At 48.6% G+C, this 27,442-nt stretch overlaps 1 protein-coding gene across 5 annotated transcripts in view; it reads left to right on the plus strand.

Annotated features, from left to right (window-relative positions):
• Nucleotides 1-27,442, plus strand: part of SLC38A1 (solute carrier family 38 member 1) — a 697,300-nt gene that overhangs the window by 261,815 nt on the left and 408,043 nt on the right. For all 5 annotated transcript variants that reach the window (XM_069629833.1, XM_069629835.1, XM_069629832.1 and 2 more), the window contains one exon: nucleotides 20,587-20,702. In XM_069629833.1, coding sequence (XP_069485934.1) covers nucleotides 20,587-20,702 — 116 coding nt within the window. The remainder of the gene's footprint in view (nucleotides 1-20,586; nucleotides 20,703-27,442) is intronic.

Below are 27,442 nucleotides of genomic sequence, written 5' to 3' on the forward strand. Positions count from 1 at the left end.
GTAGACTCTGTAGGCTCACTATACAGGAGCCCACCTTCCCAATAAATCTGATGCTTCCCAGGAGGTTCACCCTCAAGCTGGGTGCAGGCCTGTCTCCTTAGGCCTTCCAGAGATGGGCACTCATGTTGGCCTTTACTAAATTCTTCCCTGTCAGGACCACCTTCTACTAACAAATCCTTTAATTCAGGATGGTCATTGGGGTCAGACACTTCAGGCATCACCACCTCCTCGTCAGGTCCGGGTGATTGACCAACTACCTCCACCTCAGTGGTAGGCGAGTTAGGGGGAATATTCTCTTTCCGTCTTTTTGATTTTTTGACCCCTTTAGCCTTGGGTTTCCCCTTAGGCTGGGGCAGGGCATTGGTCTTGGGCAGTGCTGCCCTCGTTTGAGACCTTGTGCAGGGTCTGTCAGCAGTATCTCCCACAAGCCCAAAAGCTCTGAGATCATTGCCCAACAAGACATTTCCTGGGGCACTCCTCTGAATGCTCACTGGAATCCTGCCTGCTGTACCATTGATAGTAAGATTTACAGGTATTACTGGGAACATGAGAGGTAGGCCGTCAGCCAACTTAGTGGGCATCAGAGTAGCTCTGGCAACTTCCTCTGGGTCTACCAAGGTAGAATCCAATACAGTCCCACTGCACCCACTATCCCTAACAGCTGGAGTATCTACTCCATTGATCAGCACACTGTCTTTAAAGTAGTGCTTGGTGTTATCTGGAATCCAAGCATAAGCCTCTGAGACTTTAGGCTCCCAGGAACCCAGGGAAACTAAAACTACCTTAGCTTCTATCCCACTGGGGAAGGAGTCTGAGGAGAAGGATGCTCCGGTAATCTTTTCTTCCTCGTAGATTTTGACCTTACATCTGGGATCCCCTTTCACGTGGTCAGTTGCTCCACAAGCAAAACAAGATCCTCTGTTCACATAGGGAGGCTTATTATAACCAGAGTTCTGTTTCGGAGGCTGACCGCCACTACCCTGTGAGTTCTCTTGTGTCTTACCCTTATTTTTCTTTTTGTGGCCCTTTAGGGAAGAGGATTTATCAGTTTCCCCACCCTCCTTGTCTTTGGACTTTTTCCCTTTCTCCTGCTTGCCAGGATGAGTCTTGTCCTTATGGGACACTAGATGTGACACCCATAGATCTGCTGCTATGGCTAGCTTCTTAGGATCTATCTATTCCTTGGAATCTGCCAAGTGCTGCTTAAGCTCAGGGGAAGAAGATGCAAAAATGTGTTCCAGCATGACAAGACTTATCAGACCTTCAAAGGTAGAAACCTTATAACCTTCGACCCAGCCAGTCCAGTTTTTTAAGGATTCAGTTACATAAGATACCCAAGTACCACTTTCTTTTTTCTTATACTCTCTGAATCTTTTTAAGTATTGTGAAAAGAACTATTGACACCATAAGCACACCTTTATGTAAAAATAAATTAAGTGTGATTGCAATGTACCGAAAACTAATTGTATCTGGAGATGTGTTTTGAGGTGCAGAGGAGAAGGATGCAACCTTGACACCGAGGTTGCGTGATATGTAGGAAGAACAAAGAAGTTCCCTAGTCAGGAACTTCCGTCCCCTGCACACTATCTTTTGTCTGGAAAACCAGACCAAACATTAGAGGTATTCAAACATAAGGGTCAATCAAAATAAATATATCAAGTAATAGAATAATCTTGAAAGAAAAATTTCTCAGACAGCAAATTTTAGGTCACAAGAAACCATCTTCTTTTTATTCATGATGTCGAAGTCAGGAGAGGCCCAACGAGTTTCGAGTGCTTCACACTCTTCATCAGGGGCAATAAGTGATTTCTAAAGAGAAATTATAATTTGAGCTTATGTTAGTAATTTAACATAATAATTGTAAACAATTCTGACAATAAATGAGTACCATATAACTGCCTTAACATCATCATGGTATTTCTAATTTATCATTATTCGTTTATCATAACCATTTAGATTTTCAAGTGATGGAAAATTTCAATACTGGTTTCAAGAAGGCAAATCCAACTGATGTTTTGACTTATAATTCGCAAACAATAGATGCATAGATATTCCTGACTGTTGTGGAAAAAATTGCCTAACTTCAAGTGGTCATAGGGGCCAGCAAGTTATGCTGAAAAAGATTTTTTTTAAAAAGCTTCTAACCTTGTGTTTTTCAAACTCCACAGGGTAGATATAGAGATGGAAAAGTCCTCAGGGTGAGGATTTTCAAGTTTTTAGTCCGATATGTGCATCCAGGGGCTGACTGGGCTGCTGCTTCCCGGTTCTATCTGTTAGGTAAGGCCACAGAGAAAATTGTGACTGGGTTAATAATAGGAGTGTAAAAAACTCCATGGGGATAACTATTCCTAAGTATATTGAAAGGACTTACATGGAAGTCAGAGCGTCTACTTCCTGTTTGCAAGCGACGGGTAACACCGGAAGGTAAGGCTCTCAGGTCTCCGTGGGTGTCATCCGGGTCTAAAAAATAAATAATAATGATGTGGGTTTTAATTAGGCTATTATGGACATCTTAGAGATGGGGTCCATCAGGGGGAGGTTCAATCTAATAGTATGGGCTTAGTTCTTACCTTGAGGATGTGGCACACGAACATGGAATCACGATCCACCGGGATAGCGAGCCTCCATGTTGTTAGTGCTTGCGTTATTTATGTCAAGTGGATGCATGACGTCATCCCGTGCATGCGCGCAGGCCATGACGTCATTACGCTCATGCGTGTGTGTCGTAGAGCCTCAGCTCATTCGAATGCACAAAATGGTTTAATTGCCAAGAATGGCATGTGGAAGCATTCACTAATAAGGGATGTGAAAGAACACCCCTAATTCATCCTGAAATAGATGGATCTGTTAAGCTGTATATGGACAAACCGATTGTTTACCTCGTGACGTCATCACGTGGGCAACGTGGATGACGTCAGATGTAGACAAACGACGTCCAAGTGTTGAAGCGGTCTTCTTCTTTTAGTCAAGTAAGAGAGGCGGGATGCAACAACAACCTTCCGCTCTTTACTGATTTATTAGAGATGGAGATGGTAGGAATTTGTGAGTGGCAATTGAGGTACAAAGTTAATAACGACTGATCTACACTGGAAGAGCTTAAAACGTGCATTTTATGTACGAGGATGCTAACTGTGTGATTTTTCAAGGGATTACGGAGGCAATGAGTGACTAATCTCACATGCCCATCTGGAAGCGCCCCCGGGCAGCGTGGATGACGTCGGATATAAGCAAGAGACGTCCATGTGTTAAAACAGGCTTATTCTGTTGCTCAAGGATGAGAGGGGGAACGCAACCACGCCCAACTACTCTCTTGACTGGTTTATGAGAGATGTGAGTAACAGGAATTTTTGGGTGGCAATTAATGTGCAAAGATAATAAAAAATCAGGTGCACTGAAAAAACTACAAATGTACATTTATCATTAGGATGTAAAAGAGATTTTTTACGGATTACGGAGGCAATGTGTGACCAATCTCGCATGTCCTTCTAGGTGTACTCAAGGGCCCTAAATGGACCCCTAGTGCAATTTCTACATGTAATCAACTCAGACGTTATATCCTCCATTATGCGAACATGTTCATAAGAAAATTTAGGAGTCATATTGCAAAATAAGAGTCCACTGCCCTGCATAGGGTTTGCATTCTGAATCATATTCATTTAAGGGTGAAAACTCAATTTCCGCCAACAATATTTGAGAAAACGAAAATACATAGCTGGCAGCAAGCATTGAATGAATGATCCAACTGCTGGTAACCCGTTTACCTGTCCTGTGATACAGGTTCACATTCTTGTCAATAGCTATGCATACTCAGGATAGTGTTAAATATTTCAAAAAAATATTTGTGGATTTATGGTGTCAAATGAATGGACCTAGGTAGTAATCTTCATTGAGCCCTAGTGGGGATATGGCATCGAGCTTGTGTATCCAGGCACTTCCAGATGGGCATGTGAGATTAGTCACTCATTGCCTCCGTAATCCCTTGAAAATCACAGTTAGCATCCTCGTACATAAAATGCACTATACATAATGTCCCATAGGATCACTGCCATATGGTGTGTCACCACCCTGCACTATACATAATGTCCCATCCGATCACTGTCATATGGTGTGCCACGACCCTGCACTATACATAATGTCCCATAGGATCACTGCCATATGGTGTGTCACCACCCTGCACTATACATAATGTCCCATCCGATCACTGCCATATGGTGTGTCACCACCCTGCACTATACATAATGTCCCATATTATCACTGCCATATGGTGTGCCACCACCCTACACTTTACATAATGTCCTATAGGATCACTGCCATACGGTGTGCTAACACCCTGCGCTATACATAATGTCCCATTAGATCACTGCCATACGGTGTGCCACCACCCTACACTTTACATAATGTCCTATAGGATCACTGCCATATGGTGTGCCACGACCCTGCACTATACATAATGTCCTATAGGATCACTGCCATACGGTGTGCTAACACCCTGCACTATACATAATGTCCCATAGGATCACTGCCATATGGTGTGCCACCACCCTGCACTATACATAATGTCCCATCCGATCACTGCTATACAGTGTGCCACCACCCACGACTATACATAATGTCCCATAGAATCACTGCCATACAGTGTGCCACCACATTACACTATACATAATGTCCCATCCGATCACTGCCATACAGTGTGCCACCACCCTGCACTATACATAATGTCCCATAGGATCACTGCCATACAGTGTGCCACCACCCTGCACTATACATAATGTCCCATCCGATCACTGCCATACAGTGTGCCACCACATTACACTATACATAATGTCCCATCCGATCACTGCCATACAGTGTGCCACCACCCTGCACTATACATAATGTCCCATAGGATCACTGCCATACAGTGTGCCACCACCCTGCACTATACATAATGTCTCATAGGATCACTGCCATACAGTGTGCCCCCACCCACGACTATACATAATGTCCCATAGAATCACTGCCATACAGTGTGCCACCACATTACACTATACATAATGTCCCATCCGATCACTGCCATACAGTGTGCCACCACCCTGCACTATACATAATGTCCCATAGGATCACTGCCATACAGTGTGCCAGCACCCTGCACTATACATAATGTCCCATCCGATCACTGCCATACAGTGTGCCACCACCCTGCACTATACATAATGTCCCATCCGATCACTGCCATACAGTGTGCCACCACCCTGCACTATACATAATGTCCCATCCGATCACTGCCATACAGTGTGCCACCACCCTGCACTATACATAATGTCCCATCCGATCACTGCCATACAGTGTGCCACCACCCTGCACTATACATAATGTCCCATCGGATATGATATTTTATTTGTATCACGCTCAAGGTGATTTCACAGCGCGACGAGGCAAGCGAGGGTAAACAATGGAGGACAAAACAACCATCTTACTAGGCCCAGTGACATTGAGAACATGCAATGCAGGGGAGAGGGAAGGGGGGAAGTGTGAGGGACAGGAGGGGAGTGGAAAGTGCCGAACACGTGATAGAACAACAACAGGTAGTGCGGCCAGCAGGTGGGAAGTGTGAGAATAGGGTGTAAACAACAGGTGTCTGATAAGTGCTGGAAGGGAACTGTAGGGTAGCAGATGAAAGTGGACTCTAGGGTTGCAGATACAGACCCAAGTGCAGGGGTTGACAGGAGGCAGTGCGAGTGTGTAGCTGGGAGGGCAGGGATCTGGGCCCGAAGTCACTGGGTGGCCAAGTGTCCGGTGCCAAAGCAGACAGATTAGCAGGGGAGAGGAAAAGCGAAGGCAGAAGCAAAGAGGAAGGTCTTGAGGTGCTTCCAGAACCAAAGATGGGACTCCTCAAGTTTCAGAGAGTCAGGGAGGCTGTTCCAGATAGAGGACCCAGTCGAGGAAAGGGATCTACCACCAACTCGTTGCTTGGCGAAGGGACTGACCCTGAAGGATTTGGAGGTGAAGGAGCAACGAGCTCGAGTAGGAATATATATTTACAGAGGGCGAGTTGAAGTTATTGTGGACCCAGGCCCCAGAAAGCTGTGTGGACAATGCAAAGGGTCTTGAATTTTCTCCTTGCAGTCACTGGGAGTCAATGAAGAGATTTCAGGGCTGGAGAGATACTATCCCAGGGCTTGAGACCAAGGACAAGTCTTGCAGTCCTGTTTTGGATGAGCTGTAGAGGACAAAGAGTGGTTGAAGGCAGATTTAGAAAGAGGCTGTTGCAAGAGTCCAGCATAGAGAGAATCAGAGCTCTAGAGACAGTGAGCTTCTGGGGGAAGGAGAGGAAAGGAAGAATACCTCTGAGGAGGTGCAGTTGGTAGTTAGACTTTTTTGAGACATCAGAGATGTGAGGAGAAAAGTAAAGCGTGGAGTCAAAGATGATCCCAAGGTTCTTTGCCTCGCAGGTGGGAGCAGGAAGAGGGCCATGGGAGGCTGGCCAGAGAGTGACAGGAAAGGAAGGTGCAGGTGTGCCGATTGAGAAGTATCTCAGTCTTACTGACATTAAGGCAGAGGACGTTGGCGGCACACCACTCCTGGATTGCAGACAGGCAGTCTGAGATGAGAGAGGAAGAGGAGGTGGCAGAGCCGTAGAGGGGAGCCTTAAAACAAACTGGGTGTCATCTGCATAGCCCTGAAAGTTTGAGCAGAGAGTAGCAATGCAGTGGGCGAGCGGTGACAAGTATTGGTTGAAGAGCCAGAGAGAGAGGTTAGACCCCTGGGGACACCAAAGATAGAAAGTGAGATAGAGGAAAGGAAAGACCCAAGTTGGACCAGGGAGAGTCGTTTGGAGAGGAAGGAGGGCAGCCATGCTAGGGCCTGATCAGTGATACCCAGATTATAACAGAGGCGACTGGGCAGGATGACATGGTTGACTGTGTCAAAGCCAGAAGAAAGATTAAGTAAGATGAGGACAGAGGGGAGATTAGAATCAAGGTTGGAGAGCAGGTCTTCACAGATGTTCAGGAGATCAGTTCCCATGCTTCTGGCTGATCTGAAGCCAGACTGATGGTCATGGAGACAACCAAAAGAATCAGTGTGGAGGTTAAGCTGGGAGATGGCCAACTTTTCCAGGAGTTTGACCAGGAAAGGAGTGATAGAGATCGGGCGGTAGTTAGCCAGGCAAGAGGTGTCGGCTGTGTGTTTTTGAGGAGAGAGTGCACGAGAGAGTGCTTCAGAGGGGAGGGGAAGGCTACAGCGGCGAAAGAGTGGTTCCAGAAGTCGGCCAGAGCAGGAGCCAGGGAGTCAATGTGGTCCTTGATGGTTTCGGACAAACAGCGGAAAACCTGTTTTGACGAGACTTTCATAGATTGGACTTGTCTGGAAATCTCGTCAGGGGAGAACAGAGGAAAAGATGACAAAGAGGGAGGCGAGGCGGCTGCAGGGGGGCCAGAGGTATCAGAGAGAGAAAGGAAAGGAGGAGGAGGGGAGGACGAGTGCCTGGACAGGATGTCCTGGGTTTTTTTGATGAAATGAGAGGCAAAGGCTGTGCAAAGGGCCTGGGAGGCGACAGGAGAGGTAGAGACTGGAGCAGGGTTGACCAGCTCCTTGCTGATTTTAAAGAGATCGGCCGAGATGTTAGATGCCGCAGAGATGCAGGCTTGGATATGGGCTCTCTTCTTAGTGCAGACAAGGAGCCGGCATTGCCTTTGGAGCAGGCAGCAGGCCAGTTTGTCAGAGGATGCACAAGAAGCCCAGCATGTCCTCTCAGCCACCCTACACTTGCGTTTAAGGGTAACTAGGTCAGAGTCATACCAAGAGTTGCACTTGGGTTTGGGCTTCAAGCAGATCCTCATGACAGGGGCAAGAACATCAAGAGTATCAGAGATAGAAGAGTAGAGCATGGAAAGGGCTGTGCCAGGATGCGAGTCAGTCAAAGGTGGAGGAGGGGGAGAGAAAGCAGTAGCAAAAGCCTCAGCTGACACACACTTCATGGGTCGGATGACTGAGAAGGTAGGTGGCAGTGTTGGAGTTGGCTGGGCCTCAGGGGTAGAGAGGGAGAGATGGGAGGAAAGGAGACAGTGATCACTCCAGGAGAGAGCAGTTATCAGACGGATACAGGGGGAGGTCTGAAGAGATTTGAACATCCAGAGTGTGCCCTGCAGAGTGAGTCGGGCCAGAGAGGAGAATAGAAAGAGAGTCGCAGAGGTCGCAAAAGAGTCCAGAGGAGGGACAGGAAGCACCCAGATGGATGTTGGAGTCTCCAAGAAGGAGGAGTTGAGTGGTCGAGGCCAGGAGGGAGGGGGATAGGTATGCCCACTCAGAGAGGAAGGAGGAGATTTGGCCAGGTGGACATAGATGGTAGCCACAGTAAGAGAGTGGCCAGGAGAGAGAAGAAGCCTCCATACAAGGCATTCAAAAGAGGAGTAGGCCTGCATAGGAATGAGAGAGGCAGGAATCCACTCCAGGAAGATCAAGGCTACACCACCTCTGGAACGGTTGGGTGTGGGCACGGAGAGGATCTTGTAGCCATCAGGGAGATGAGTGTCAAAGCTTGTGACAAAGCTGGCCTTGAACCATGTCTTGGTGAGACAGAGGACATCGAGCACAAGTTCTTCCATGAGGCGGCAAATGTCAGAGGAGTTTTTGACAGCTGAGCGAGAGTTGAGAGTGGCAATATGGAGAAAGTTGCCATCCTTGAAGGACTTCTGGGGAGGGGTAGAGATCAGACGTATGCCCTACGGAGGTGTAGAAGGAGCCCCATGGGGGCATAAGCGAAAGGAGGAGAGGGCAAGGTAGCCAAGAAGGAGGCAGAGGATGGAGGCAAGGAAGCTGAAGGAGGGAGAGACTGGACAGCAGGAGAAGAAAGGAAATTGATGAGGCGTGGGAACCGTCTGTCAAGGAGAAGGTTAGTCTGAGGGCCTTGGACCATGACGGTGCCGTTAAAGTAGACATTAAAAATGACTTAGAGGAGTGGAAGGAGGCCAGGAAGGCCTCCCACTGGGTGCCACCATTCATGGCTGAGAAAGAGAAGGGAAAGAGCACAGAGACCATATGAGGAGTCCAAAGGACGCCGAAGGAACGACAAAGAGGATGATGGTGAGAGTCTGTCTGGAGGAAGCACTGTCCCACCCTCCCTCCACTACTCTCTCTTTCCTTCCCCCTTCTCGTTGACATACATAATGTCCCATCCAATCACTGCCATGCAGTGTGCCACCACCTTGCACTATATATAATGTCCCATCCGATCACTGCAATACGGTGTGCCACCACCTGCACTATACATAATGTCCCATCCGATCACTGCCATACGGTGTGCCACCACTCTGCACTATCCCATCCGATCACTGCCATACAGTGTGCCACCACTCTGCTCTATACGTAATGTCCCATCCAATCACTGACATACAGTGTGTCACCACCCTGTACTATACATAATGTCCCATCCGATCACTGCCATACGGTGTGCCACCACCTGCACTATACATAATGTCCCATCCGATCACTGCCATACAGTGTGCCACCACCCTGTACTATACATAATGTCCCATCCGATCACTGACATACAGTGTGCCACCACCCTCCACTATACATAATGTCCCATAGGATCACTGCCATACGGTGTGCCACCACCCTGCACTATACATAATGTCCCATCCGATCACTGCCATATTGTGTGCCACCATCCTGCACTATACATAATGTCCCATAGGATCACTGCCATACGGTGTGCCACCACCCTGCACTATACATAATGTCCCATCCGATCACTGCCATATTGTGTGCCACCATCCTGCACTATACATAATGTCCCATAGGATCACTGCCATACGGTGTGCCACCACCTTCCACTATACATAATGTCCCATAGGATCACTGCCATAAGGTGTGTCACCACTCTGCACTATATATATAATGTCCCATTAGATCACTGCCATACGGTGTGCCACCACACCGCACTTTACATAATGTCTCATCCGATCACTGCCCTACACCACCCTGCACTAAACATAATGATGTTTATTTTATTTAAAGCATGTGTTATACGCCCAAACCCGAGGGTATCACGGCGTAGGTTACAGAAGTCTTACATCTCTGGTTGCAGTGAAGGAAATAGTTACGTTACATACAAAATACAGTACCTCCTGCGTAGTAAACTTGAATCACAGGTTACAGTGATATGCTTACAACATAGTAACAGATATAATATGAGTGCGATAAGAGGCTAAAAGAATAGTCACAGTCACAGATCAGGTAAGAAGCAGGGGGATGGATCCTGCATTGATGTATGGTTCGTCAGGCAAGGGTGACTACTACTAATTAGTATTTGTTGAAGAGCCAGATTTTTGGCGATTTCTTGAATCTCTGGTGGGAGGCCTCATTTCTGGTGTGCAGTGGAAGGGAGTTCCAGATTTTGGCCGCAAACACTGGGAAGTTGCTCCCAGCTGCCCTGGTGAATTTGAATCGTGGGACGAAGAGCTGGGTGCAATTGTTGGATCTCAAAGTTCTTGTGGCCTTAGTATGGGTAATGGCAATGCTAAGGTAGGTGGCTGCTGTCTTGTTGAGGTATTTGTGGATAATACAGAGCCTTTTAAAGACGATTCTTGCTTTAACAGAAGCCAATGTACTTCCCTCCTGGTTTTGGAAATGTGGTCAGATTTATTTATGCCAAGGGCTGCTAGCAGCGCTTTATTTACAATAATTGGAGTTTATCCTAATTTGAATTGGAAGCACCTTGCAATAGTATATCACAAAAGTCTAATTTAGAAAGAATGAGTGCGTGGGCAAATGTGATACAGTTTTGTGGGGTCAGAAATTGACAACTTAAAGCAATACGTTTAGCCGTGTAGGAGGTGGATGACGACATTGACCTGTTTGGTCATTGCTAGGTTGGTATCTAAATGGATGCCCAGCATTTTGACCTGTTTGAGGACATTTATGGGTGTTCCATCGATTGTGATGGATGAGTAGTCGGGGTGGAGAGATTTAATTTTGGCGGGGAAGCCCCGATGACAATCTCTGTTTTTTCAGCGTTAAGGCATAGACTGTAAGTAGGCATCCAGTTTTGGATTATAGCATATACTTTGTTAACAGTGATTATGTCTTGTTCATGATTACATGTGATGGGGATTAGAATCTGAGTGTCATCCGCGAAGTTCGTGTATATAACACCCATGGCGTCAAGAGCTGCAAATAGCAGCTTAGTGTAAGCATTCTAGAAGGTGGGCGAAAGGCATGAGCCTTGTGACACCCCTATAGGGATGGGTTTGGGGTCAACGGCTTCCTTACCTAATGACACTCTTGAGGTCCGTTCTGAGAAAAAGGATTTGACCCAGAGCGTGGCTTTGTGCGAGAACTTGACGTTTTCCGACAATGTATTGCAGAGTTTGTCATGATCCACCAAGTGAAAGGTGGCTGACAGGCCTAATAGGAGCAGGATACACAGTTTACCGGCGTCTCTTGAGGAATCCATTTGAATTTTAAGATCCAGCAGTGCCGTTTCGGTGCTATGATTAGGTTGGAAGCCCGACTGGCTCCTAGGAGGTGGTTCTGTTCAAGATGAGTCTTTATTTGTGAGTAGGCAATTTTGTCAATTATCTTCAAAAGAAAATGAACTGTGTTTATGGGGCGGTAATTTCTGGGTACTGTGGGGTCTAGCTATGTTTTTTGAGGAGTGGGGTGACCCATGCTTATTTAATGCTGACAGGGACAACATTCGTACAGAACGAAGCATTGATGACTTTAGTGATGATGGGCGTGGGGGTGGTGTGCAGAGTTTGACTAATTTAGCAGGGAAGCCGTCTCCCTTGCAGTTAGATGGTTTTAGCTTAGCTATGGTATCCAGGACCTGGTCGTGGCTGACCTTCCAATACAAACCATTGTTTGTATTGGAAGGTGGGAGAGGTGTACTTTTATTGGTTGAGATTTATTTTGGAAGCAAGTGCATTCTGTATAGTGGTGCACCAACCTTTGCTTGAATTGATGGGAGTGTTGGAGGGGACAGGGTTTTCCAATTCTCTCAGAGTTTGAGGATGCATTATTCATACGGGTGTTGAGGGTGTTAGCTCTGTGTGTGATGATGGCAGATTTGTAGAGTTTATTTGCTTCCAGGAAAGATTTGGTCGAGTAATGTCCCATCCGATCGCTGTCATACAGTGTGCCACAACCCTGCACTATACAAAATGTCCCATTGGATGACTGCCATACGGTGTGCCACTACCCAGCACTAAACATAATGTCCCATCAGATCCTTGCCATATACTGTGCCACCACCCTGCACTATACATGATGTCCCATCGGATCACTGCCATATGGTGTGCTACCATCCTGCACTATATATAATGTCCCATGGGATCACTGCCATACAGCGCGTCGCCACCCAGCACTATTCATAATGTTCCATAGGATAACTTCCATACGGTGTGCCACTACCTTGCACTATACATAATTCCCCATCAGATCCTTTCCATATGCTGCGCCTCCACCCTGCACTATACATAATGTCCTGTCGGATCACTGCCATACAGTGTGTCACCACCCTGCAATATACATAATGTCTCATCTGATCTCTGCCATACAGTGTGCCACCACCATGCGCTCAGTGTCTGTGTGAGGGAGAGGGAACGTGCACAAGAACTACTGATCACACTGGGGGGGGGCGATGTTGAGCAGCCTAGAAAAATGGCCGCTTAGCCCTTGAGCGCTGCAACGCAATGAAAAACCTTGCAGCAAGGTGGCAGACCTAATCCGACATGTAGCTTAAGACCCCGTGTGTGGACGTCCGAGCCCCCCAGGGGTGCCTGGAACAAGGGAGGCAAAGTGATGTGCTCCCCCCTCTGTGAAATCGCTGATTGAATGGGCAGCCTGCAGCGGTGGGAGAGGAGCGGCCCCGGCGGGTCAGTGAGCCGCACATCCTTTGCCCACCAAAACTCTGCCATACCGTTGGAGTCCTGGACCGAGCGGATTCCCCGCCGGGAGACCTCCGCGTCACATCTTTCCCTTTCCCACCACGCAACACCCTGCTGAGTGGTCCAGGGACAGGTGCAGTGAGTCCGGACCCTGTCGGGGGTGGCCTGGCCCGGTGCAGCACCTCCCGCGGTGCCGGACCCCCATTTCCTCTGGCTGGGGGTGGCACGGCCTGTCAAAGACACCTGAACAGAGGCTACACTACACGGCAAGGACAATTGGTGAGGTGGGCACCCCAGGCAAGGGCACCATCTACACCCGCCCCACTATCCAAATCCGGTGGCTCCGCCTGCGGACCAGATCTCGGACTGAGGGCTCCCCTGAGGTGGCTCTTTCCTCCTGTGAGCTGCCGCTCCTCGTGCCTCTGCCCGGATCCCACCTTGGCGCTCTATCCTCGACTCTTGGCTCTCACTGCTGGGCACTTACAGATTAGGCCCGCCAGCCCACCATGGATGGCTTCCCCGAGTCCCAGCCCCCTCTGACTGCCTGTACTGAATGTCGCATAGGTCTGGGCCCTGCGCGCACTTCTCTTTGGCACCATTACGTTGCAACCACTACCGCTGAGACTCGCTGCCTGCTGGGATTTACAGAGAGGATAGCACCTACTCCTACGCCTCCATCCGATCCAGGAGTCTGGATCAACCCACAGGTGAGAGGCCCCTTCCATTTACACACCAGCTCTGTGGCCACTCACCACGGCCCCCTCTGTGCCGTGACCATAGACAATCCAGACTGGCGCTACCCGCTTAGCTTTTTCCCCGACCTCCGGGCGGGCGCATTGCCCCCTATGCTTCGCATCCTTGACGGCTTGAGTCACCCCATATGACTGCCCCACCATACTATACACATAACAGCGTTCGACCTGTGACCTGAACCAGGTGTCAGTGCCGGGTGAGACATCTCGCTGCTGGATCCACCGCCTCTACATCTAAGGCAGAACCACCAAGATCAGAGCGGCCTGGAAGGATAGCGCACGTCAGGGACATCTTGCGGAGGCGATTGCTCCCCAGCTAAGGGAGGAGGTGTTCATCGGATGTACTGTCCATCTCTGCACCATGTAATGCTACAGCGCCCTAACACTTCTTGTGGGCACCAACGCAGGACTCCCAGTCCAGGCCTCATATCTCCCCTGCTGAGTCATATGCCTCCCCGGACCCAACATATATCCCGCCTGCTGCTTATATCCATGCTGCCTACGCTCTACCCATTTAGGGGCTTACTGTCCACTGAACGAGTGAATGTGCCTGGTGCCCTGCTCCTACTGAATACCTACCGGGCTGTCTTGGTGGGAAGCACCCCCTGTGGCACACCAACCACCACTCTTGGGAAGACATAGCAGCGTGCCCCACAGACAAAGTGCAATCTGACCATATGGGGCTTCGGACACCTCTTGGTTCGGACCCCCACACCACCTTACTCAACCCCACTCCCACCACCGGCTGCCCCCTTGATACTGTATCTGCCTGCACACAGCATCCTGTCTACTATATTCAACACCTCTCTACACCACGGTACTGGCACATCCTCCTTGGTCATGACAAAGGGATCAAGAGGGATCAAAAAGGCAGGCGCCATGGATAAGGTTGCAAATGCAACCGCACAAGATGATCTGGCTCCCTCTGGCAGCCCCCACCAGAACCAATGTGTCTCCACAACCCGCGCCTCTACCAGACCTTACGGGAATGATGAAAGCCATGGCCAAAGGCTTTGCGGCTGTACATAAAAACTTGATGACATTAATGCAACCGTGGCCTCAATACGCTCCCAACTAGCACATGAAGAACCCCGGATAAACAAGGCTGTGGTCAGGATTGGCACTACTGAGGACAATATCCATACACTACAGGACACAGTCACCACCCTGTCCAAAGACATGAAACTAGTGAAAGCCAAGTGTGATGACCTTGAATCACGCTCCCGGAGAAATAACGTCAGGATAGTAGGAGTCCCGGAAGACGCCCTGACCGGAAACATGGAACTGGCCATCGAAAAAAGCTTGTCAGGGACATACTGGACCAACCCGCCCTCTCACCATTCTTTGCTGTGGTGCGGGCACACGTGCTCTTTCACCTAGACCAAAACTGGGAGACTTCCCCAGACCCATCATTACTAAAATCTTGAGCTATCGAGACAGAGACACCTTACTTCGACTAGCCCGGGAAAAGAAAACTCTAAGGCTGGGATCCCAAACTATTCGTTTATTCCCGGATTTCTCTATTCCCATTCAACTAGAGTGCCGTCAATTCATCGGCGTACAGAAGATGCTCCGGGAGGGAAATATCCAATATGCGATGCTATTTCCGGCCCGACTCAAACTTCAATTCCAGGGCAAGTTGTACTTTTTTACGGTGCCCACCAAAGCACTGACATTTATTGAATCGCAGATCTCAATGCCCGACCCACCGGCTGACTTGGCGGACTGAGCTCCCCTGACAACCGCACCATTATTGCTAAGCCTATTGCCTACTTCCTGTGTGCAAGATATGATATTATATGATATGATATGGCATTTATAACGCGTCTATACAGAAGTATTTCAAGGCGCGACAAGGCAAGGGAGGGCGAACAGAGGGAAGACAGACAACGATCCTACTAGGCCAGGTGTCATTCAGATCGCGCAAGTGCATAGGAAGGGGGAAGGGGAGAGTGCGGAGGGAAGAGGGATGGGACAGTGCAGTAAAAAAGATAATACAATAAATAACAATAAGTAAAATATGGCCAGCAGCTGGCAAGGGTAAAGGGTAAATGCAGGCATCAAGTGTCAAGTGCTGGTAATGGACTGTAGGAATACAGAAAAAACAGTCCCCAAGTGCAGGGTTGCAAGGAAGGCAGTGCAGGTGTGCAACTGGTGGGATGGGGACCTGGGCACGAGATCAGAGGGTGGCCAGGTAGCCAGTGCAAGGTCAGTTTCAGCCAGGAAATCTGCAGGGGAGAAGAGGAGAGAAAGCAGAAGCAAAGAGAAAGGTTTTGAGGTGCTTCCGGAACCGGAGATGGGTCTCCTCAAGTTTCAGGGGGGCAGGAAGGCTGTTCCAGAGGGAGGCTGCGGCCGAAGAAAGAGATCTACCACCAGCTCGTTGCATGGAGAAGTGAGTGACCCGGAGGGAGTTGGAGGCGGAAGAGAGAAGAGCTTGAGAAGGAAGATATTTAGGAAGAGAGAGTTGAAGGTATTGAGGCCCAAGGCCCCAAAAGGCCTTGTGGACAATGTAGAGGGTTTTGAACTTAATCCTTGCAGCCACAGGAAGCCAGTGCAGAGATGTTAGTCCTGGAGAGATACGATCCCTGGGCTTGAGGCCAAGGATAAGTCACGCAGTCCTGTTCTGGATGAGTTGCAGAGGGCGGAGGGTGGAAGCAGGCAGATTTAGAAAAAGGCTGTTGCAATATTCGAGCCTAGAGAGAACCAGAGCTCTGGAGACAGTAAGCGTCTAAGGGAAGGAGAGGAAAGGAAGAATACCCCTGAGGAGGTACAGCTGGTAGTGTGACTTCTTGGAGACGTCGGAGATGTGAGGAGAGAAGGAGAGTGTGGAGTCGAAGATAACACTGAGGTTTTGTTGCCCAGCAAGTGGGAGGAGGAAGAGGGCCAAGAGAGGCCGGCCAGCGAGTGACAGGAAAGGAGGATGGGGGTGTGCCGATGATCCAAACCCGTCCCCCGCCCCCAGACCAGTGCAGCTCACCAGCTACTCTTCCTCATGCAAACGCTCGAACTTGGGGACGCGTGGCGCACCATACACCCCCTATCAAGAGAATATACCTTCTTCTCCACTCTACATGATATGTCCTCCTGCATCGATATTTTTCTTACTTCTAATTCACTAATGGGGATGGCCCTCAGGGCAGACATTGGACCCCAATCTCACTAACCCTAAAACTTAAATCGACCCCGCCGACCAGCTCCTGGAGATTTAAATCCTCGGCACTGCTGGATGTAGCCCTCAGGTCTGACATTAAATCCGGCATAGACTCCTATTTCGATAGTAACGCCCAAGGTGATACCAAACACAGCACTAGATGGCAAGCCTTCAAAGTGTATATCAGGGGAATGGCAAATTTGCATGAGTCGGGTGTCCTCAGATGTATCCATAGAGACCTGGGAAACACTGAAGGGTCACTCAAACACCACAAACAGGAACACTCTAGAACCTCTGACCCTACACTCCTTGCAAAAATGTGCTCTGAACTAGAGAAATTCGAGAGTCTTGCTCTAAAATAAACCCAGTATTTCGCTCGTCCGACTGCGGGCAGGAAATACGGAGAGAGCAACAGACCTGGTAGAACATTAGCTAGAACGGTCCTCTCCAAATGTAGTCAAGATCACGTTGACTCGATCCTAGATGCCCATGGGAACACTCGGGGGTCTGATGCAGATGTGGTGGAAGTATTTTGCACCTTTTACCATACATTATACATGCGCTGAAACCAGCCGATGAACATGCCACCCAAGCCTTCCTTCAATCTCTTCCGCTGTCTTGACTCTCCACCCAGACCAGGGATGAATTAGAACAGCCAATTCCCCTCGAGGAAATTGTGGCGGTCATTTCTGCACTCCCCAAAGGAAAAGGTCTGGGCCCAGATGGGTTGACGACTGAGTTCTATCTAGAATACGGTGCAATGCTCTCTCCGGTGCTCCTACTGGTGGGGGAAGAATACCTCCATCTCTGCACCCTGCCAGAATCTCTGTGAGCATCTCTAATCACAAATATGCTTAAACCAGACAAGTCCAGTAATGACTGCGGTTCATATAGACCCCTTTCCCTCATAAACTGCAACACCAAGATACTGGCAAAGGTGTTGGCTAACCGACTACTCCTGCTGATGCCACACCTGGTCCACCCCAACCAGGCTGGTTTTATCCCTGGAAGGTCCACCTCCCTTAATATCAGGTGTCTGTTTAACATAATGGCTAGAATTGACCCACAGTCTCAGGCAGTTGTTATAACGATCGATGCCCAAAAGGTATTCGACATGGTCTCCTGGGACTATCATTTTGCTACTCTGAAGAGGATGGGATTCGGCCCCAATATGCTAAGCTACATTAAACTTTTGTGTACTGGCCCACTCACTAAGGTTCTTGTGAATGCATACACATCCACCACACTCCAACTCGAGAGGGGCAACCAGTGAGGTTGCCCATTCTCCCCCATTTTCTTCGCTTTGGCAATCGAACCTAAGGCGGCATTCATCAGGATACACCACAGACATTGCGGGATCCGACTAAGGGACCCCTCCCCGAGATCATCTCTCTATACGCAGACAACGTGAATCTATGCATTAGAGACCGTGCCACTAACCTATCACCAATACTGGAGGACATAACGCAAATAGGCACCCTCTCAGGCTTCACAATCAATTTCTCGAAATCCGAAATATTTCCCCTCACAGATCGGACCTCGGATTGTCGTGGCACTACCTCCTTATGCTGGTCTCTGGATCACATCAAATACTTAGAGGTGAAGGTATCCCGCACTCAATTATCCATGACAAGAGACAACTATACCTCGCTCAGTTTGTACACGGACACCAAAATACAGCCATGGAAAACTCTCCCACTCTCCCCCACTGCCAAATTGTCACTAATTAAAATGATAATACTCCCAAAATGCTATACGCTTTTACCAATGTGCCAATATGGTCGAGTAAAGCATACTTTTTCAAACTACATGACCTCCTTGCACAGTGCCTGAGGCACTCGGGAGCAGTTCGCAAGAAATGGCTCGACATGACGCATCCTTACGATAAGGGCGGCTTTGCTGGCCCTAACCTGGAACTGTATTGGGTAGCTGCTCAAGCCCAATTCGCCACGTTTTGGTACCCAATAACATCCCACCGCCCCCACATGTAAAACTAGAGGCCCTAGGCGATACAAATTCAGATTTCCAAACACTTCTACTAGACCAAAGATATAAGGATGACTGCCCCTTTGATCCGCTTGCCTCTACATTGTGCTCATGGCGCCTTCTATTTACCCCCACAGACACTAGCAGGCCCTATTACCGCTGGCTCCCCTTGTGTAAATTCCCAGAACTTTCACCTACTTGGGATTATACGATCTAGACTAGATGGGAACGGTTGGGCTACATGGCAGTAGCGGATATCTTGCCTGCTGGTAGGTTCATCACCCCCTCTGCATGGAAACAAGGCCGTGGAATTACAGGGGTGGACCAGGATACGTGCAGCAGTTTCAGCCAGATGGCCCTCCTACCCCAATGTGCCCCCTGTAGACTGCCCCCTGGCCTATATTGCAAACTCAGGAGACTGCAGTCACATCCTCTCCACACTATAAAAGTTCCTAATAGATTCTGCCCCTCCTCCATCCCCGCGCGCCGCGAGGGATGGTCCCGGGAATTAGGCTCCGAGCTCTCAGTTGCCCAATGGTCCCTTTATGTGTAGACATACCCAGAAAGTTTCATTAATCTACCGGTTTAAATTCATACAGTACAAACTCCTCAACAGGCTTTATTGCACCCCGGCTAGGCTTTCCAAGGTGTCCCACGCACAACCTCAGGGCTGCCCACGATGTCGCGACTCCCCGGCAGATCATTTGCACGTTTTGGTCATGCCCGCGGATAGGCAACTACTGGGACCAAGTCATAAATGCAATTTCCAGGGTGCTGAACGTCTCACTGGAGTCCAACCTCATGGGAATACTCTTTGGCATCTGGCCAGTGATGCATGACAAGGCCCACCGTGACTTTGTGTCCGTAGCGTGCATGGTTGCTAAGAGAGCCATCCTCCTGAAGTGGAAGGACAACCCCCCCCCCCACTGTAAAAAAGAATGGCTGGTGACATTGACATGGGCGCAAGAACGCGAGGATCCTTATATTCCACCTTGCCACCTACCTCCAAACCCCGCGATAGCTGGTCGGCCTTTCGCTCCTACCTCAATGGCCCTGATGTACCCAAACCGTGTGAAGATATGTTACCATTACGTTTTGGATTGTTCTGTCAGACACCCATCCTCTTGTCTCATGCTGTGTGTACCGATTATGCTGTACTATGCTTATCCTCATTACGCATCTGTATTCCTGATGCCCTGTACCCAGCTGCCGGTCATAAATACAGTTAAAACATTACACAAATCACGGGGGCAGCGGTTCCGCTAGAGCCTGGCCCCGTCCTGCTGGGGTTCCCAGTCCCGGCGATCTACCCACGCTTCGGGAATAAGGCAAAACTGTTGACCCAATGCCTTAAAGCCGGGAAATCGGTGCTGGCCTGCCACTGGAAGTCCCCGGACGGCCCCTCTTTAGCTCATTGGTGGACAAAACTATGGGACATACTGATAGCGGAAAAGGTGACAGCAGCAAAGGCCGGGGTCCTTCACCGGTTCCAGAACATTTGGGGCCCGGTACTGGAATATGACCAGCGGTTTCCCGCCCTGACCTATAAGCCTATAAATGCCTGATGGACCCTGGGAATCTGGGAGGAACCCGAAGGGGACACATAAACTATGGGGCCACAGAGAGGAGGGCCCGGAGAGTGAAGGCCTTTGCAGGGGAATGGAGGGAGGGGGGGGACGGGCCCGAGGGGAAGGGGCTGGGGGTTAACACGTCTTTGCTACTATTTACGATGTACGCTTGTCAAACTGCCTTGACTTAAAATAAATACTTACAAAAAAAAATGTTACTAAAATAACTACTGATCACACAGATTTCTTTCCCGCAGGTTCCTGGGACCACCTCGCTGGGAATGTCGATCTTCAACCTGAGCAATGCCATCATGGGCAGTGGGATCCTGGGCCTGGCATTTGCTTTGGCCAACACTGGCATTGCCCTTTTTGTGTAAGTAGACCTCAGAATTCCTTTATAACACAGTGAAACCTGCAAGAACCTTAACAAACCTGCACACAATGGTGCCATTACTGTCTGCTTGTGACATCACTTCTCAGCCACTGCCTGGAAGGTACATCCAAACCCAACTGTAATCATTGACTACAGTCCTTCAGGGACGTATTCATTGTATTATATTGTGTTTGCTGAACATTGTGGGCGTCTTGAAGCAGAAATGACACACAAAGGCAGCACTAGACATAACAAAGGCAATCCCTTGGTAGGGCACCTTTACCGTGTATCGGGGGTCTCAAACATGTGGCTCTCCAGATGTTTTCCCCATCAGCCCTAGCTCGCGTTGTCAATAGTGAGGAGTCCAAAACATCTGTTGACCACCGTGTTGCAGACACCTGAGGAGGAGGGGGTGTAGGGTTAGTAGAATCGGACATGGACTTGGAAACCGGCTGGCGGGGCGGACATAAATAAAATCGACAATAAGGGCCCACTGCCATAACACGTGATCAACAGACATATTTTCATTAGATACATACATGTGCGTCATATTCAGGAGGAGTAACCTGGGGTCGATTAGTGTGTGGGAGTAAGAGGCGGGAGGGGGCGTGGGGGGTGGGAGACGGCGTGTCAGAATGCCTGCTGCCAGAACCTACAGAGTGTCAAAGGCAGCTACATAAGTAGGTTTGCAGCCGCCACTGAAACACATCATGCAAGTGAGGCTGAGCTTTTCTGATTCCTTTCTGTTGAACTGACTGCCTCTGACAATTTACAGCCATGAATTGACAAGACACGCATGGTAGCATGTTCATTCAGAACACTGCTGAGGCTTAGTACACAGGAGCCGGGATCTATCTTCATGCTCTCCCCCCAGGAATGTATGTGAACGTCCCCAAACATCACTGGCTGTGTATTGGTGTTTATTCCAATAGGGCAGATGCTTCGGGTGTTCTTCATATAAGAAAGAGCTCATGCTTCTGAGTGAGCAGGAGAGGACATATTAAAAGGGGGGGGAGTGTGACTATGTATTATGAGGAATAATATACCCCCCCCCTACCATAGGTAAAAAAATATCAGGTCATCTCTGACTTCTGTGTCCTTAAAGACACTTCAATGTCATCATGTTTCCTCTTCCGGGTCATTAAGCTCCGTGCTACTGTGTAATATCCTTGCAACGTTCGGTACAGGGTACTTTATCCCATATATGTCCTATGCATGTAAAGGCTATATGTTCCATTGTCCACGCACGTTACAACGGGACCATGACACCGAATGTGGGATGCTACTAAAGCAAGCAGCTGTGATTAAAAAAAAATAAAGGTGTGCGTTTCTCAAATCTGATTGGATGAGCTGCTTACCAGCAAAAATTGCATCTCAATGCATTTGGTTTCTTATTTGGTCTCGGGAGGATAGCTCAGGGGCAACGTGCTCGCCTTGGAAGCAAGACGTCACCCGCTTAGAATTCTCTGGGTATTAAGCGCGTTATAAATAACCCATCATCATCGCTGGAGTGAAGGAGGGGAGTGTATTAGGGGGCTGAAGTAATACCTCATGAGGTACGACCCTCCAAGCCCACATAGCCATGTATGCCTCCTGACAGCGACCCTCTATAGCCCAGGGCCCTGGCACACCATCCCTGCCTCCTTGCAGCAATCTTACATATGTCTCACTAAATGCAAATGTTCTTTATTCTCTGCTATCCTAAATGATCGTCCAGTTGTTGTTTCTATATTCGCGCCTTTAAAACACTTGTGTATATAGGCGCGTTATAAATGCCATATCATATATATTGTAAGGACGGCTACCCCTGTAACCGTCAATGTTTGCCTACAGCCCCTATAAAGGTGCAGCACTACATTGCTTCCTGAATCTAGGGTCTCTCTAAATCAACAGCCAAGATACAAGCAAATCAAGCTTCTGCAGGCAGACCGAGGCTTGTCTTGTCTCAAAGGGGGCTGATTTTGCCAAAAAGATTTCCCGACAGGCTGCTTTCATCGAACGGTGGCCTGTCTGGGACTGCGCATGTGCTTACTAAGAAGCAGGAAGAGGTGGTGGAGAGCGGCCAAGTCTCGGGGAATGGAGGTTGCGGGGTGTCCCCTGCACTACGGACATTTGGGAAAGTGGCCCCACAAGGAAAAATGATTCACTGCAGCACCAACCACGGACCCGAGCAAATGGGCTTCGATGCAGTCGGCCTGCGGTGAATCATTTTGGGTGCCTTGAAAGATGAACTGGTGTGACTGCTGGCCACGCGGTCACACACCGGCAGCTGCCTCTGGCTGCCTGCACCTCCCGCTGCCCCCGTCACTGGCACCCTGTACTATGCTGTGGCTGACTTAGCAGCAGTAGCGCACAGTGAAGTAAAATAACAGGAACAGAACATGGGTCATCTGGAGGTGGCAACATTTGATAGGTGGAGTGACTAGAGTGCCTGCCTTCGCCAGTTCCCAATGAGCATTGGTCGCCAAAGTGGGATCAAACTGTGTAAATGTACGGGTTTAGGAAGGGGACGTTCCACTGGGGTGCAGGCTTATGAGAGCTGATTCTCGCAGGATTAGCAGATTTTCTAATCGATAATTGGGCTTTGCCTTTGTGCATATCCTCACTTTTAACTGAATCAGCACGATTCAGGAGCCGTCCTTAAACCACGATAATGGCGGCCCCATTGAGCTTAATCATACCTGCCACATGACCCCATGCCACGTGCAGCACCTCCTGCCAGTCCTTTCTTCAACCAACCTCGCTGCATGTTGGCACTTTTAGGCCAACACGTTTAATGGCAAAGAAACGCAACAAGCTACAAAACTCAAAGTACTGTTCGCTAAATAACCAGTAATCTGCCAAGGAGGGACACATGACATGGGGTCACTTGGCAGCTATCTGTTCTTTTTGCTGTGCCGAATAAAATCCTGTGAATTATTTTATTTACCTATGATTTGAAATAGTTATTCGCACCTGATGAAGAGTGCTGAGTCAATCAGGTCGCTGGAAATGCAGGCGAGATCACAAAGTGTACTTCCTGAATTTTCCAGCCACCCGATGCACCATCATGATTGTGTTAGAGACAAAAGGGAGCATCTCCCTGTTGCCTTCCCACGTCCCACCACCTCCCCCACCCGCAAAGAGATACGGCTCCCTTTCCCCACACCTCCCTCCCTCCCCACTTACCTGGTCGACCCGAGCTTAGTGGTCCGGTCCCGGTGCTCCTCGCGTTCCCAGCACCCACCATGGAAAGGGAAAAGGGACTTAGACCCTTTTCCTCTCAGGCTGTTACCTGCCAAGTACATCCCGAGTCGGGGTGATTGCTATATTTTTGGCACATTAATATGGAAATTGGTAAATGTCACTGCTGATTGATAAGAATGATTGTATTGTGTTTCTGAAGGTGCTGTCCACCATCCTCACCCTAAAACCTACTCATTGTAAAAGCCACACCTGTCCCGCACACTTAGTTAAACTATGTGCCCCCGCTCTCACCCCCATTATCACAGACTTCATAAACGCATACTTCTCCACCAACCTCATTGCAGCAAACATCAAAGCAGCATGGATCACCCCCCTCCTCAACAAACCCACACTCGACCCACTCATTCCTACCACCTATCAACCTATTACCACAGTGCCCTTCCCTTTGAAGATATTAGATTGTGTGCCATGCTCAATATTCCAAAACTCCCTTGAGCTGCACCACCTCCTTGGCTCTAGACAATCGGGTTTCCGCCATAAACACAGCAAGGAAACCACCCTTCTGAACCTAAAAATCCAGATGGACAGCATACGTGACTCTAGAAATCTAAGCATTCTACTTCTTCTAGACTTATCTGCGGCATTCAACCTAGTTGACCACAAAAAACTATGCCAAAACCTCTGCCACAATTTTCCCTTCTCACCAGAAGCCACCTCCTGGATCCAGTTCTTTATATCCGACCGCACCACCAGAGTCTTCATCAGCGAAGAGGCAGCCGACCCCATCCCAGTGCCACTCGGAGTCCCCCAAGGCTCCTGCCTCTCTCCCACACTGTACAATACTTATACCAAACCCCTCTTTGACCTATTGGACTGAATGAATATCACATACACAAACTTTGCTGATCACACCCAAGTCCTCACCCCCATCACTGGACATTACACTCAGGACACCACCACAATCAACAAAGTATTCAACACCATTCAAAACAAGATGGCTACACACAGCCTTTGTCTAAATGATGATAAAACAGAGCTCCTCATTATGGGCTCACCCTCTCGACTAAAAACACTTGACAGCAGCTACTCTTCCATTTGCATTGATGGCATAACGATCCGTCCTGAAACAGGTGAAAGCACTGCGAGTCTACCTGGATGCTGAGCTGTCAATGTCCAGACAGATTAACGCGCCATCTTCCTCCACGGCCTACACCTCCAGACTCATATCTTTGAGTAGACAATGCCTATCACCTGATAACTGCCTGACACTTGCACGTGCGCTAATCCTTTCCAAACTAGACTATTGCAATGCACTCCTTCTGGGCACATCAGCTTCTAACCTGTCCAAACTGCAGCTTCTACAAAACAAAGCCCTGTGAGCCTCTCTTGGACTAAAACGCAGCGACCACGACTCCGCCACCAGACACGATGGCCACTGTTGGCTCATCAAAGCTCGGATTGTTTTCAAAACACTTACCCTGGTTCACAAATGCATCAATGAAGTAGCTCCGCCCTACCTCAATGACTGTATCAATCAAAAAATACCTAGGCGTGCCCTAAAATGCAGCGCCAGCCTCTCTCTTGTCATTTCACTTTACAAAAGGAAAAGAGCAGGAGGCTCCAGCTTTGTGGTTTCTGCTCCCACACTCTGGAACGCCGTACCCTCTTCCACGTGAAATGAACAATCCTACAACAAATTTTAAAAGTTAGCCAAAATATGGCTTTTGATAAATGCGATTAACCCCGTTTTGCTATTACTGTTGAACCGTATGACTACTCACCGATTCACCTACTGTCTGTAACAAACGCTGTGATACCCTTGGGTTTGGGCGTTACACAGATGCCATAAATAAATGTTTCTTTAGCACCAGGGGGAGTCGGGATGCTTTGTACATGCTGGTGAATCGAAAGTGAAAGCCACCGTTCCAGTCCTCCCACCGGTGACTCCAACCCATGCCACTATTTTATTTTCACTTACCAGCCCGGACTAGGTTTGTCCTCCACTCTGCACCCTCCATCCGGCCCACAGACACTCAATAACCTGCCAGGAGTCTTCATTTTCACACCCTTGCCGCGCCACAGAGCCCTCGAAATAGCTTTCCATTGGTCACTTTGTATTTTTTAAAGGAAAACGGGCATGTGCGATACGTATGGTCCACGTTCCTTTAATAAAAACGCTATTATCACCCTGAGACGAAAGAGCCCAGGTGCTAATGGCATTAATTCCACCGTTCTCCTACAAGCTTACCCGTTAATGGCCCAGAGCCCTCGCCGAGGTACGTTTATGAGCAAACCTGCTCTGGAACGCAGCAATGAACGCAACATAAAAAATTATGTTGCAGTTTCTTGTTATAAATTGTGTTCTGATTTTAAAATTGACGTCTATATAGAAAGAGGCCAATTTATTTTTTAGTATGTTTTTCTTATTCCAGTCCGGACCTCACAGTTCATAAATGGAAATATTGGGTTCCCTTGTAGGGAATGCCAGCAGTCTCAAGCTGCTCCATGTCATGTGCAAGCAGCCTTGCATTCTGGAACTTGTAGTTCTACAAGTCCCAGAATGCAAGCAAAGCAACGGGATTACCCACAAAGCCAACGACCACTCCAACAACCCCTGTCCCCCCTTCCAATATGTTTAGTATTCATTATACAGACAAAAGCACTTTGCATTCTGGGACCTGTAGTTTCAGATTCCCAGTCACACGCATGGGCCTACAAGTCTCAGCATGCATTGCACTGATGGGGAAAATGCCAAGACCCGGGGATTGAGCCTTTGGTGCTGCGCCTCTTTCTTCCAAAGCGAGCACGTTACCCCTGTGCTATCCTCTCAAGGATCATGACACGAGACATTCCAAAGGAAGCAAATCCAACTTGCATTCCAGTTGTTGCTTTATAGTAAAAGCTGCCACTTGCTGTCGTCTCATACTTAATTGTCTAGTTCAGAGGCTTCAGGAAATCTAATTTTTTTTAAATGCTGTGTTGCATTTCCGTTTAATATGTTCAGTGGAATTGAGTTCATGTCTTTCTGCCTTGCTGCTTTCTAATGGAGGTAATTAATTGCGAGCAGCCATCTGGCAGCCTTGGTTACCAGGATTTAACACAATTATTGGTCATGATTAAATTAGGCTAAAATAATACACCAAAATGCTTTCGATTCGAAATACGCCGTGTTGTTTTAGTGTTGTTGGTTCCTTGGTAGCTCTTTAGTGTGTACTGTGTTAACCGTTCGTTCATACAAAAAAATTAATCCGAGCTAGGGCCTTTTTTCAATAGCATGTGTGCTGCGAAGCCACACCAAAGACAGCTGTGCGCTATACAAAGCTCCTCGGGCGTTCAGACGACCTATCAGGAGAGAGGAGGTGACTAGGGACCTTCGAAGGGAGCATCAGTTTAAAAAACTAATCAATGACATCTGAAGAAGAGCAGGACCGTCACTTCACCAAAATGCCAGGGGAAGTGGGTGTGACCTCACACATCTCATGAAATCACAGGAAGTGCGTCACATGACCTTTGACCCGAGGGCGTCACTCCAAGTGAAGTCACATGGTCTGTGA

Source organism: Ambystoma mexicanum, chromosome 12 (assembly GCF_040938575.1).
Source record: "Ambystoma mexicanum isolate Mex_15411 chromosome 12, UKY_AmexF1_1, whole genome shotgun sequence".
NCBI lineage: Eukaryota > Metazoa > Chordata > Amphibia > Caudata > Ambystomatidae > Ambystoma > Ambystoma mexicanum.